Here is a 15155-nt window from a genome sequence, read left to right on the forward strand (position 1 = left end):
TCCGCGGTGGGTAAAACGAGGACCCAGATTGTTGGGGGCAGGAGGCTGACACTAAACCGCTTAGAGAGGGCTGTAAAAGCATTGTGAAGCGCCCTGTAGGTCTAAGTGCTATTGCTATTCACCCTCCTTAGTGGCTGCATTTGAACAATTCCGCAAAGCTCGTGTAGCCAGACTGATTGAAGGAAAGAAGAAAGATTTACACAAAGAGAGGAATCACACAGAGAGAGCTGGTAAGGACAGCAGCTGAGAGAGGAGGAGAGGCAATTCTCACAGCAGCTGGAGACCAACCATCGCTTTCAGGGAAGGGAGGGAGAAGGAAGCAGAAAGAGCTCTAACAGAGATTAAGGGATGGAAAGGAATGAAAAGGACCAAGTCGGAATCCCATTGAAGAAAGAAAAAAAAAGAAAAGGCTGCCCAAAGCTTCAGCAATGATGGCAAGACAGGTCCAACATGGAGTAAAGCTTAGCCTTTAACAAAACCTTAACACAGTGTTTCTCAACCTTGGAAGCTTGAAGATGGGTGGACTTCAACTCCCAGAATCCCCCAGCCAGCAGCGCTGGCTGGGGGATTCTGGGAGTTGAAGTCCACCCATCTTCAAGCTTCCAAGGTTGAGAAACACTGCCTTAACAGAACAGAACAGAACAGAACAGAACAGAACAGAACAGAACAGAACAGAACAGAACAGAACAACAGAGGAAAGGACCTTGGAGGTTTTCTAGTTCAACCCCTTGCTAAAGCAGGAGACCTTATACCAGTGATGGAGAACCTTTTAGGCACTTAGTGCCCAAAGTGCGTGTGTGTGTGTCCAAACTGCAAGATGTGGGCGCATGCGTGCATAAGCCTCGCGCATGTGTGCTTCCCCCGCACATGCACCCACGCCCCGCCTAAACTGCAAGACACGGGCGCATGCTCTTGCACCCCACACGTGTGGCAGACCAGAAGACCAGTGTTCTTTCCCCGTCACACACGCACACACACCAACAGACGTCCAAGAGTTAAAGACCAAACCAGCCGGCAAAATCCTTTTCCTTATGATAACGGAACTTGGCAACAACCTAGTGGCTACCTGCCAAGAGTTTATTACTTACGAAGAGGAGATATAACTTCTCCCCGCTTCTGGTACATCAAAGGAAACAGCTCAATAATTACAGAGTAAATCAAGTCCAAAGATAATCCAGCAAAGTCTTAAAGCAAAAGTCCGGCAATGCAGAATTGCGTGGAAGCTTTCAGCTTTGTTCGTCACAAGGTTTGACTGGCCACCACACTCCCTTTTATACCTTGTGGGGTGTGGTCCAGTGACTCAGACTAATCTCTGTTGTGCGCGCTTATCTCTGCGATGCTGGCGTGGATCCAGCCAAGACTCATTACTCTCCTCACTGTCCACCTGTGGCTGCACGGACATGCTTGGCAGATCGAATCTCACCAGGCTCAAGGTTGATTCATCCTTCCATCCTTCCAAGGTGGGTAAAATGAGGATCCAGATTGTTTGGGGCAATAGGCTGACTCTGTAAACCGGTTAGAGAGGGCTGGAAAGCACTGTGAAGCGGTATGTAAGTCTAAGTGCTATTGCTATTGCTAAATAACCAAAGGATGTTCCACAGGATCACAGGGAGAGAAAGAGAGAGGGGGGGGGAGAGAGGGATGGAGGGAGAGGGAGAGGGAGAGGGAGAGGGAGAGGGAGAGAGAGAGAGAGAGAGAGAGAGAGAGAGAGAGAGAGAGAGAGAGAGAGAGAGAGAGAGAGCATTCAGCTGGGAATGAAAAGAAAGATTACCTGCTTCACCACAGTGACGGTTCCTGGGGCCATGGCAACCACAGAAGCTAGAGCAGCGCCGTCATGGGGCTCTGATCCCAGCTCAATGATTTGCTGAAGGATGTTGACAGCCGTGGCATCAAGCCTTCCTCCTTATGGGGGAGAAGCAGAACAACAGATTAAGATTAACACTGTGAGGAGGATGCAAACTTTGTGGCACTGGGACCACCATTCCCCTTGCTCCCCTTTCTGCACTGCCTATACAACCACCCTACACGCTAAAGGTAATCCTTGATTTACAACTGTTTGTTTAGCGAGTTACAAAGGCATTGAAAAAAGGGACTTCCCACTGGTCCTCACGCTTATGATTCTCACACCCCCACAGCCACGCGAGGGATCAAATTTTGGGTGTTTGGCAATCAGCATGACTTTACGAGGGTTGCAATGTTCTGGACACCTGTGATCGCCATTGCGACCTTCCCAGCCAGCTTCTGACAAGCAAATATGGGGGAATATGGATTTATTTAACGACCGCATGATTCACTTAAGAACTGCAGCAATTTGCTTAACAACCATGACAAAAAATGGTTGTATAATCAGGCGTGGTTCACTTAAGAACCACCTTGCTTTGCAAAGGAAATTCTGGTTCCAATTGTGGTCGTTAAGTCAAGGACTTCCTATATGCCAAAATATCCCTCTTGTCTTCTGACTCAAATGTCTTACCTCCTTCCTTTCATGTTTATTTTCTCCTTCTTGAGGGCTTTATTGCATTTTATGCCAATTTTCCCTCAGGGTCTTGTGTAAATTTCCCCTTTCATTTATTGCATCTGCAATATTAATGGAATGCTGATGCTGTCTTTTCTTCTTATCTTTCAAATGTGGTACCTAACAGCTTGGCCCAAAGTCACCATTTCCCAGTGATTGACTTAAAGTCACCCAGCCAGCTTTCATGCCTAAGGCGGGACTAGAACTCACTGTCTCCAGGTGATTGGCCCAAAGTCACCCAATCAGCTTTCATGCCTAAAGCAGGATTAGAACTCACGGTCTCCAGGTGATTGGCCCCAATTCACTCTGCCAGCTTTCATGCCTAAGGCGGGACTAGAACTCACTGTCTCCAGGTGATTGGCCCCAAGTCACCCAGCCAGCTTTCATGCCTAAGGCGGGACTAGAACTCACTGTCCCCAAGTGATTGGCCCAAAGTCACCCAGCCAGCTTTCATGCCTAAGGCGGGACTAGAACTCACTGTCTCCAGGTGATTGGCCCAAAGTCACCCAATCAGCTTTCATGCCTAAAGCAGGATTAGAACTCACTGTCTCCAAGTGATTGGCCCCAAGTCACCCAGCCAGCTTTCATGCCTAAAGCGGGACTAGAACTCACTATCTCCTGGTAATTGGCCCAAAGTCACCCATTTGGCTTTTTTTTTTTTTTTTTGCCTAAAGTGGGACTAGAACTCAGAATTTTCTGCTTTTTCACCTGGTGCCTTAATCACTAGACCGAACTGGCTGAAACATCATTTAAACATCTTAAAAAAAAAAAAAAAGTATTGATTTGGTCTTAATGAGCGCATGTTACCATTCTCTGAGGTATATCTGAGGTCCTGCAGAGCTGCAACAGCTGCCTGAGTCCCTTGCAGATCTCCGGCTTCGGTGATATGAAGGTACTGCGTGGAGGATTCTTCGGAAATTTCTGTAGTTTGCTGCAAAGCAGAAGGCAGTTGGAGAAGAAATAAGAGTTAACAGGCACCGGTATATTACAGAGCTGCCGAAATACGTACCTACAGTTCAAGCTTAAGTATGTCTCTTTGAATAGCACAGCATCACCAAATGGCTCTTGACAATGAAACAAGTTAGAATCTTTTGATGTAGGAAGCAAGAAAAGACTCAGCAACGAAAGAACATTTTTTTTTAATAGAAAAGTAATCTGGAAATGACTTGTCAAGGTCATATACAAGTCAGTTGCACAACTGGGAGACTCTTTATCAAATAAATCCTATCTCTGATCGTTACTGATCTCATTAATTTTTACTCGTGGGTGCATAAGAATATGCGCATAAAAAAAATTCAGTAGGATTATAGGCATGAAAGTAATCCTTTTGATTAGAAGAAAACTATAATTTATCGCAATATTCAATCCAGACTCTGCCTGAAAACACCAACAGTTTTGAGGTTCTAATTTTTAAAGTTTAACATGAGTCATTAAGATTTCTATTTATCTTCACAGTTTTTTCCCATCATTTTTTTCAAGGAGAAAAATAAGACTGCAGTCTTATAACCCGCATTAATAATCTCCGTCAAACGCAAGGGGTTTCTTTCTAAATAAATATGTATCAGAAGATGGTATTGTATAACTTAATAAGGTAGAGCCTTGGTAGTACAGTGGTCTAAAGCACCCTGTTATTAAGACCAGCTGCCTGCAATTACTGCTGGTTCGAATCTCTCCAAGGCTCAAGGTTGACTCAGCCTTCCATCCTTTCTAAGGTAGGTAAATTGAGGACCCAGTTTGTGGGGGCAATAAGCTGAGTTTGTATAAATATACAAAAGGATGAAGGCTACTGCTTAGCGCATTGTAAGCCACCCTGAGTCTCCGGAGAAGGGCGGCATATAAATCAAATTAAAAAAAAAAAAAAAGGTAAAGGATGCTCGTCTCCGTTTCAAGCCAGCCAGCCAGTACTGTCCGAAGATGTTTCCGTGGTCATGTGGCCAGCATGACATCATAGGGCATTGTTAACCTCCCTATCAAAGTGGTACCTATTAATCTACTCGCCTTTCTATCCTTTCAAAATGCTAGGTTGGCAGGAGCTGAGGTGAGGATGAGAGCTCACCCTGACCTGTGGCGCATGGGTCTCGAACCTGGGCTGTCGGCTTTGCAGCCGACAAGCCCAACGTCTTAACCACTGAGCCACTGTGCCATCCTAACTATCGTACTATCTAATTAATTTTAACACACTTCCAAGGCCTTTTTAAGAATCCAAGATTCGGTGGTTTTGCAAACAAGCCTCCAGTTGAATATCTTACTATAGAGGTAGTCCTCGACTTACAATTAGGACCAGAATTTCTGTCACTAAGTAAGTCGCTAAGGGAGTTCTGGTTGATTTTATGAATTTTGCGATGGTTATTAAGCGAATCACTACAGCTGTTAAGTGAATCACACAGTTGTGAAGCGAATCCAGCTCTCCCCCATTGACTGTGCTTGTCAAAAGCCAGCTGACATTAAGTGAATGACATGGTCGTATGACTGTAACCTTGTTGCTGGTATCCTTACGATTTATATTGACTGTTTCCTAATAGGATTTGTTTGCTTATTTGTACCCTATGACTATCATTAAGTATTGTACCTTATGATTTTTGACAAATGTCTCTTTTCTTTTATGTACACTGACAGCGTATGCACCAAGACAAATTCCTTGTGTGTCCAATCACACTTGGCCAATAAAGAATTCAATTCAATTCAATTCAATTCAATTCTATTCTATTCTATTCTATTGCATTCCATTCCATTCCATTCTCTAAATTCTGTTCTGTTCTGTTCCGTTCTATTCTCTATTCTATTCTATTCCGTTCCGTTCCGTTCCGTTCCATTCTTTATTCTGTTCCATTCCGTTCTATTGTCTGTTCTGTTCTATTCTATTCTATTCCATTCCATTCCATTCTCTATTCTGTTCTGTTCTATTCTCTATTCTGTTCTGTTCTGTTGTGTTCTGTTCCATTCCATTCCAATCTCCGCCCTTTTAGCCTTCTGTAAAACTCTGAAGACCCAGTTTTCTCCCCTAAGCGCTTAGAGAAGATTAGATAAATGCACATCAGAAGTTTGACTGGGCACCAGGTTTCTGTTGTTTTTAATATTTTTTAAAGGTAGTCCTTGACTTACAACTGGTTGCTTAGTGACTGCTTGAAGATATGAGGGAAGAAGAGATGGAAGGAAGGAAGGAAGGAAGGAAGGAAGGAAGGAAGGAAGGAAGGAAGGAAGGAAGGAAGGAAGGAAGGAAGGAAGGAAAAAGATAGAAAGACAATTAAGGAAAGAAAGTAAGGAAAGAACAAAAGAAAGAAAAATGAGAAAGATAGAAAGAAAAAGGAAGAAAGAAAGAAGGAAGGAAAGAAAAAAGTAAGTAAGTGAGGAAGGAAGGAAGGAGAAAGATAGGAAGACAAGTAAGGAAAGAAAGTAAGAAAGAAAGGAGAAAGATAGAAAGAAAAATAAGGAAAGAAAGAAGGAAGGAAGGAAGGAAGGAAGGAAGGAAGGAAGGAAGGAAGGAAAGAAAAAAGTAAGTGAGTGAGTGAGTGAGTGAGGGAGGGAGGAAGGAAGGAAGGAAGGAAGGAAGGAAGGAAGGAAGGAAGGAAGGAAGGAAGGAAGGAAGAAGATAGAAAGAAAAGTAAAGAAAGAAATCTGCATTATCTGTATAGAAATCAACCTGAATTGAGTGTCCCAACAAAGTCTGCCTTGTTCAGATGAGAAAATACATGGCCATATATATATATATATATATTTTGACTCAGGTTTCAGCTTGAAAAGAGAAATGCCTGGGCTGATGTTGGGAGTTGTGATGGAATTTAGCCTCACATTGTTGCTATGGCCACCAATTCCTTATGTATAATTTCAGCCTCATATGAGGCTTCATTATAAAGAAATAAATGACATTGAACAATTCATTTGCGCTCGATATCCCTGCCTGCATAAAAACACATAGAAGCAGGATATTACTTTTAAGTTTTATAGGAGAATGTTTGTTGCTCCAATTTTTCCTTGATTCCCCTTTAACATTTCAGGGAAAAGGCGATATTTTAGAACAGCTGTGGCTGCTTGCATTTACCTCTGTATCCTGCTCCATTATTTTAAGTCCGTGTTTGTTTTTCAGGTGCCTGTTGAATTCCCATTTTGTGCCGTACACAAAGTTGCACACAGGACACTTGATGCCACCTGGGAGGGAAGAAAAACAACAACAAAAAGAGTGCATATTTAGACCCTGATCAGAGATTAGAATCTGTGCATAGATATTAAATAATAAAAATGTACTATAAACGTACCAGGATACAAATAAAGTTTATTTTTTTTAATTAGTTTTTAACCTGGCTTAACCCCCTAACCTTTTCACAAGTTTGATATTTTTCTTTTCCCCATGTGCCATTTCATGGAGGTGTTTTTGGCAAATGGTAGCAAATTGATGGTTGTGTAGCTATATTCCGGATGAATACTGCTTCCCTGTATGAATATGCCAAAAATATACCATATATAAGATGCTCCGGAGTATAAGACTCACCTTAGGTTTTGGGGAGGAAAATAAGAAAAAAAAAAAATCTGCCTCTGCCTACCAGCATCCATCGGTATTCATCTGGCTAGCATCCTGTCAGTGTGTGAGAGAGTTGAGGGCTGTTTGGAAACTGAAACAGTATTTGCTGTGTGAGCAACCAGTCTTTTACAATAATGGCTGTTAATTAACTGCATTAACAGCCGCCAAGAATTCAAAGAATAATAACTGAAAACTTATTATGGTTGGCAGAATGCCCAGAAGCAATTTGCAGAAAGCTGATAAGATAAGCAAGACAAGACACGAAGGTATGTGAACGAAGTTGTTCTCTGCAAATTGCTTCAGTCGGCATTCCTCCTTAAATAGGCTAAGGGAGTGGCCAATTAGCCCCAAGCCTTACTCTCGAGGAGACCTCCCCCTGAGGAGCCACTCCTGCCTTTTGGCAGCTCTGCATGCCTGTGCATTGAGAAGAGGCTCCTCCTCTTTGTCCTCTTCACTTAAGGGAGCTTCTGAAGTCCCTGCCTGAATCCCCACCTCTGGCACCACATCTTCTCCAGCCTCCTCATTGTCTGACTCGAGTGCCAGCTACACAGGCTGCTGGCGCAGCACCACACCAGCCTCCTCGCTGTCGGAATCAGCTACTAGCTGCATAGGCCGCGTACGGGCCACAACAACAACTGAACTTGACCAATGTGGCAAGAAAGGTCGTAAATTGGAGCCAAACTCACTTAGCAAACGTCTCGCTTAGCAACAAAAACGTTGGGCTCAATTGTGGTTGTACCCCAAGGTCTACCTGTGCTCTTGCTAATTCATTTAGGAAAAATTAAATTAAAAAATTAGGTTCTTTGCTGACATTTATTGTTCTTGAAGGGTTTTTCTAAGACCTCCAGCACTACTCTGTTATCTTTAAACCTGTTAGACAAGGCACTTCCGTGCTTTTATTTTAAGTTAAATGCCTTTATCTTGCCTTTATCTGCCACAGCGCATGACTCTCGGTACAGAAAAAAAGGCATTACCAGTTACAACAACCTGAATTGAAATATTCATTCCATATTCCCCTCTTAATAAAAACTCAATTAGAACGGAGACTTTCCCGTCTTTCTTTTAAATTAAACTTACTGCAACAATAACAGTCAGTTAATTAAAAGAGCCACCTCTGTCACTCTGACTTTAATTAAGGAACAACAAGTGAAAGAGTGCCATTGAGCCAGTGGCATATTCGGCAGGGCGGTTAATTGACATCACAGCTAAAGAAAATTAATTTCTCTCCAATTCATTAACTGCTGTGGCAATATAGAGGCAAAAGGTCATTGAATGGCATACCTTATCTGCGTCTGACACCAGAGTACACATAAAATGGAAGGATTTCTCATTTCTGAAACTCCGAGGCAGCCCAATTTTCTGCCACCCCAGAGCCTTAAAAAAAAAAAAATGGTCCTTTGGAAATGATTTCATTTATATTTTTGCAGGATGGACTGGAAAATATATTCCGAGGATTAATGCAGGGAGAGCTCCAGAAAAGACAACTTTTGTTTTACAAACTCCTTGGCAACTCAAATCTGGGAAGTGGAGAACGCGAAGGTGGCCACAAAGACACTTGCTGGAAACAATGCAATATTTATGCCTTTTGCGATAGAGGGGAATATGCCTTTATCTGTAGCTGGAAACCCAAGAGAGTTTATTAGTTTGCTACACGGAGCGGTTCACACTTAAAGTGGTTTGCGTTTCTATATACAAACCTAGCTATACATTTGCAAACAATATTATACTACTGTTAGGAAATGGTTATTTGTCTAACTAGTTGGTCAGGCAATATATAAACCAACAATGTATGTTTGCAGTCAGAAAGGTATTATATTGCTTTAAGACTGTATTGCATCAACCTGTATCCTGATTGGCTAAGCTCTGTAGCCAATGTACTTAAGGGAAGTCAGGATCATGGCTTGTGTGGATACTACACCATTTTACCTGCTTATTTGCTGTAACTCTCTATCTGATCTCTCTGCATGATTACTGTTTGATCATAGCTACATGTTGCTTTCTACTATTTATTGAATGTTTTGATATTGAACTTGTTCCTGTTTTGAAACTCAAGAACTGTTTTATTGTATATGACTACAACTGGTAAGAAGACTTTGTACTTGAAATATCCCTGGATTGATCTTTTAACTTTCGTCTTATCTGTGTATGACTTGGATTGTTTTTAGACTTTGCTTTATTTTTTTTCTAAAAGTAAAAGACTACAACAACTCAGTGTGTTTGTACGATGACTGTGATTGTTCACAACCACTCCCAATCGCTTTTCATGCGTTTACTCAAAGGGTACTCTGCTCAATAACCCACAACATCAGTTATGAGCCAAGAATATCCTTAACAACTACTATAAAGGTAAAGGTAAAGGTTCCCCTAGCACATATGTGCTAGTCGCTCCCAACTCTAGGGGGCGGTGCTCATCTCCGTTTCAAAGCCGAAGAGCCAGCGCTGTCTGAAGACATCTCCTTGGTCATGTGGCTGGCATGACTAAACACCAAAGGCACACGGAACACTGTTACCTTCCCACCAAAGGTGGTCCCTATTTTTCTATTTGCATTTTTACGTGCTTTCGAACTGCTAGGTTGGCAGAAGCTGGGACAAGTAACGGGAACTCACCCCGTTATGCAGCACAAGGGATTCGAACCGCTGAACTGCCGACCTTTTGATCGACAAGCTCAACGTCATAGCCACTGAGCCACCGCATCCCTTATACTACTATAGTGGGTTTTTTTAGGGGAAGGTAAAAGCAGGTTGGGAGATTTTTTATAGAGACTGGCACGCCCTGCCTCAGTTTATCATAGCTGTACTATCAAAATGTGTTCCTTTTTCATTTAAAAACCAGCCTCTAAAAACAACGGTCGCTTACCAGTAAACCACCATTGACATATGACATAAGAAATATACAGAAAAATATACATTCCTTCCCTCCTCTCAAAATGTAAATATTGATAATCAAGGAACACTGATTTTTTTTTTTAATTTGATTTATATGCCGCCCTTCTCCAAAGACTCAGGGCGGCTTACAATGTGCTCAGCAATATCCCAAATTATCCCAAAGGTGCAAACTGAACTGGAGAAGCTTCTGGGATGAGAAGCGAAACGCCTTCAAGCAACAACCAAAGAAGTCCAGTTGCCTTTTGAAAAAAAAAAAAAAAACCTTTGGGACAACCATGACCTGAATGACTGAGAATCTCCATGGACAGCATTGATTTATCTCTCTCTAGACCAGCAGCTCTCAAAGGGTGTTTTGGGGACCTCTGGGGGGACCTTTCCAGCCACAGCTGTTAAGTCATTGCAGTCGTCAAGTTAAATTTTGCTTGTCAGACCGTCACAAAAAGGGATCACATGACCCCGGGACACTGCAAACATGAAAAATTCAGTTGTCCAAGCATCTGAATTTTGATCATGTGACTACAGGGATGGTGCAACATCGTAAGAGTGAAAAATGGTCATATGTCCCTTTTTCAGTGCCATTGTAACTTCGAACGCTCACTAAACGAATGGTTATAAGTTGAGAACTACCTGTATGTACTTCATATGCCTGAGCAACTTCCTTTCCTAGCACATACTGTGATAAACATATCCATCTATTAAGTCATCACAAACTCTTGTTATTCTCAGCCACGGTCGGGACTCTAAATAGCCTCTCCCATACATTTTATGCTAGTCTGTCTTGCTCAAATTTCCTTGACACTGGAAGGAAAACTCAATGCAAATTCCTTAACGCATTTGTCTCGTGCCACCATTTCCATGCTGCTGAAACATAGATTCACGCTTCTTATAGACATAAATTCTGTGGGGAGCGGGGGGGGGGGGGAAACCCTAGTAAAGAAAAAGAATAATTTGGCAATGCTTTAAAATGTCATGCTTGGGAAAGTTATGTTTTATTCATTACTCAAGAGCAGCCTTGCATTATGCTGGCATCTATTCTAGTGTAACAAAACGGGGAAGATTTTAAATCCTCCCAAGCTGCTTTGAAATGGGGAAAGAGAGTTTTTACATAACGTCATTCAACGTTGAAAGATAACGTGGGAACCAATCGGAAATAAAATAAGAAAAGTCATCTCACTCAACCGGCCCAGCGTTTTTAAAAGACGCCACAATCTAAATTGGGGACCTTTTATTTCCGCACTGGCAGGAACGGTACATCGTTTTGTGATGTCCTGAATCTTTTAAATCCCGTTTCATGCCCTGCAAGATATTTGATTGTACGGCCAGATTGCCAAAACAACAGCACAGTGTCTGCTAAGGGATGAAAGACAATCTCCTGAGATATTACATTTGAATACTTTACTGTTCTCCAAATCTTTAAAAAAAAGATTTATTTTGATGTCCAAAAAAAGAAAAGAAAAAAAAAGAAGAAGAAGAAGCATTTCTTTTTAATCTGCCATCTGTCTAGCCAACCTTCTGGGGCTCAATTTACTCTTTGGAAGAAGGTTCAGCTAATTTTACATCTCTAGGAAATAAATCTGTTTTGGAATGAAATTTGAAATGAATTATGCCCCAAGGAGCTTCACAAAAAGAGCACAACTAACCAGGATTCTAATCAGGGGTGAAATGTAAAATTTGTTACTACCAGTTCTGTGGGCGTGGCTTGGTGGGGGTGGTGGTAATATGACTGGGTGGGCGTGGCCAACTTTTTTTAAAAGAAAACATTTCAAAGCATTTTTTCTAATGCTTTGAAAAGCCTCTGGCAATCAGGCAACTCAGCTGGGATCGTCAGAGACTTTTCAAAGCATTTTTTTACCACTTCTTCAGCCAAGAGGTTGCAGAAAAAAATGCTTTGAAAAGCCTCTGATGATCGCAGCTGAGCCGCGCGATCATCAGAGGCTTTTTTTTTTACTTTTAAAAGCATTTTTTCGTCGGAAGAGGTTGTAGAAAAAATGCTTTTAAAAGTAAAAAAAAGAAAAAGCCTCTAATGATCATGCGGCTCAGCTGGGAATGGTGTGTGTGGGGCGGGGGGGGGGGGGGGCAGGGATTTTTGCTACCGGTTCTCCGAACCACCCATCACCATCGCTACTGGATCAGGCGATCCGGTCCGAACCGGGAGCATTTCACCCCTGATTCTAATTCCAGGTCACATCCATAAGGACCCTTGTCAGTAATTCTTGTAACGAATCCTATGTCAGGCTTACCCAATCAGATGCATTTTAGGCAGGGCACTTCACTTTGATAGAAATGACCTCTGCTCCTTGAAGTAGACAGTTGAAGACCAGGGAAGAAGTTGCTTTAACAGGATTTTTGACTCTGTTGAAGTGGTGAAAGGCCAAGTACCACTTCATCTTGAACAGATAGATAGTGCTTTGTTAAAGGGACAATTGAAGCAAAATGTCTCTCCAAAGCTTTGCACAACTCCCCAAAAGATTTATCAAATCTGATGGATTGTTGTCACAAGGGGTGTGTGTGTGTGTGAGGGGGGGGTTATAGTTTCAACTGTTTTTTTTTAAGATGCCCACCGAGATTGAGTGGCTGACTATATATATTTTCTTAAATAAAGAAAAAATAAATAGAAATCAAAGCTGGTGAAATTTGCAGGCCAAAGCTTGATGGAAACTGATTTCCATGTCCAGGTTTGGAGATTCCAGACAAACCCAACCCAACCCAACCTAGCCAACTCACCCAACCCAACTCAACTTAACCAACCCAACTCAACTTAACTCAACTTGACCCAACCCAACCCAACCCAACTAACTCAACCCAACCCAACCCAACCCAACCCAACCCAACTCAACTAACTCAACTCAACTCAACCCAACCCATATAGGGCCAATTAGAATGTTATTCCTTTCAGATGCTTCAGATGACACACAGAAATACCCTTGGATTATTTTTTCTCCAGTGAAGAAGAACAACATATTAGACTTCTCATTTATGTGATTTATCCATTTCAACTTAAATCATTTTTCTTTCTTGGAGATGATGCTCAAAGTCATTCCATGGAGAAGGAAAGCCATCATTCATCAATGAGGCAAAATATTCTCTCTGTGAGAAAAATAACTATAGGTTAACGGAAAGGAAAATCTCTATGTTTCCAAAACAGACAGGTTACCTTGTTGGAGAAGGGCTTCAGCTGCAAATTCGCCAGAGCCTGCATTAACGTATTCTTCACTGGGATGTTTCCTGTTATAATGTCTTTTGAGGGAACCAGATATGTTGCAGGAATAATGGCAGTGTGCACAACGGAAAGGCTACAATTATAAAAGGAAATGAATTAATTATATCTGGCTTCAGATGCTGCACATCTTATTGTTAGGTTACCATAATCAGATTTAGATCTGTCTTGCTACGCGCATGTGAGCAAGAAACTTATCCCATTATGAAAACAAAACATATAACGGCAACACCTCTTAGATTTTATTACCTTTTTATGCCCTGCAAAGTTTTACAACATGATGGAAAACTATCGGCACCAAACATTCAGTGAACTATTTATTTGCCATGATGGCTAAATTCTGCTCTCTTTCATAAAGGGATAGATTGCCAGAGCAAATAAATTTACAAAAACAACTGCAACCTTTTTTATTGACTAAATAAATTACTCGGCAATAAAATTAATGCTCTGTGCTAATTTAGTGGCATACCTCCAAATGCAAAGAGACAGGAAAGCAGCGTGTTGAACCCCGTTCAAAAATGACTTCTAAAATGAGACTAATGTGAGCAGTAATGCACCAGATGCAGAAATTGCTCATGAAAAAAAATGGCATTTGTTCAGGGAAGTCTTAAGCTGCAGAACTGCACTTTCACAAAGCCCCCCAAAAAGACCAATAAATAAGAAAGCTCACATGTTTTCCATTTTCAGTTAATGTATGCCGAGTATTTAATGCAGTCGGCATCCAAGATTTATACTTAGAAAGCCTGGACCAATTTATGCTTATTCAATATGTGAAGATGAGTGTCGTAATAACAAATTAGCGACTGAATACGGACTGTTATTGCTGTTGTTATTATTATTAGTATCATTCACTTCCTGCTTTTCTCCCAGAGCATTTTACCCCCATCTCTGTAGATAAGTCGATCTGAAAAAGAATGACTGGCCCATAAATTAAAGAACATCCTCTATAATTTTTATTTTTGGGGGGGAAAAAATAAATCACCATAAAATACAGACATTTATCAGCAAATAACTGTACCATCCAATAAAATCTGAGCACAGATTACCATCAAAATGGAAAGACATGAAGCATCACACATCATTTCATGTTGGGTAGGATATACATGTTTGCCTAGTTTATTTAAAGCAGAGGTCCCCAAACTTGGCAGCTTTAAGATTTGTGGACTTCAACTCCTAGAACTGAACAGAATCGAACAAGTCTTAAAGCTGCCAAGTTTGGGGACCCTGATCTAAAACAAGTAAAAAGAAATTCAAAACACCTTTTCCAGCAAGGAGTTTTTCCACTTAGATCTTGAAAAGAGCCTATCTCATCAATCTAATAGCAGGCTCTGATCATTATCATAAATAAGAGACAGGTTCATATGGAAGGAGGTAGCCTAAAAAATCAGGTCTTTGGCATAACAAAATTGCCACGTTGAATTATGGAAGTCAGTGGCCGAGCACAGGATACTCTGGCCTTCCTCGTTTACCTCTGACCAAAGTTTAATCACCGTATAGCTAAGATTATGACACTCTCTCCAGTATCTGCCCCATGTAGATAACCTTAATTGGTTACAGATGTTAAATCATAAATCACAGGGACAAAGGTCACCTTAGAAAGGAATGAAGCGTAGCAGGAATCCTAGACAGAAAAAAACACATTGGTTCAAAAAGCAGATGAGTTTGTAGACCTATATCCAAGGCTTATGACGAGACTGTGTGGTATGGACCACTGGTGGTCCGTGAGAAAATTTTGGTGGTCCCCAGAAAAATTATTTGCATTTTTTATATTTCACTAAGTATTATTTATCTTTTTTTTAAAAAAATCATATTAGTGGTCCGCGGGATTTAAAATTATGAATTCAGTGGTCCCTGAGGTCCAAAAGGTTGGTGACCCCTGGCATAGACCACAATCATCCATCCACCATGAAACAAAGCTTCCAGAAATTCATCTATAAGAAATGATAGTTACAGACATGTCTATAATGGTGCTCTCCAAAGGTTTTAGCATTAGAACTTCAGGCTAGTAGAGAACTGAGATA

At 41.4% G+C, this 15155-nt stretch overlaps 1 protein-coding gene across 1 annotated transcript in view; it reads right to left on the reverse strand.

Moving 5' to 3' along the window:
• ZFAT (zinc finger and AT-hook domain containing) overlaps nt 1-15155 on the reverse strand; it is a 128762-nt gene that overhangs the window by 23901 nt on the left and 89706 nt on the right. Inside the window, exons 12-15 of the mRNA XM_060681824.2 lie at nt 13072-13210; nt 6555-6661; nt 3323-3446; nt 1772-1902 (exon numbers count right to left, since the gene is read on the reverse strand). Coding sequence (XP_060537807.2) covers nt 1772-1902; nt 3323-3446; nt 6555-6661; nt 13072-13210 — 501 coding nt within the window. The remainder of the gene's footprint in view (nt 1-1771; nt 1903-3322; nt 3447-6554; nt 6662-13071; nt 13211-15155) is intronic.

The sequence above is a fragment of the Pantherophis guttatus genome, chromosome 3, assembly GCF_059756535.1.
Source record: "Pantherophis guttatus breed Tessera chromosome 3, ASM5975653v1, whole genome shotgun sequence".
Lineage (NCBI taxonomy): Eukaryota > Metazoa > Chordata > Lepidosauria > Squamata > Colubridae > Pantherophis > Pantherophis guttatus.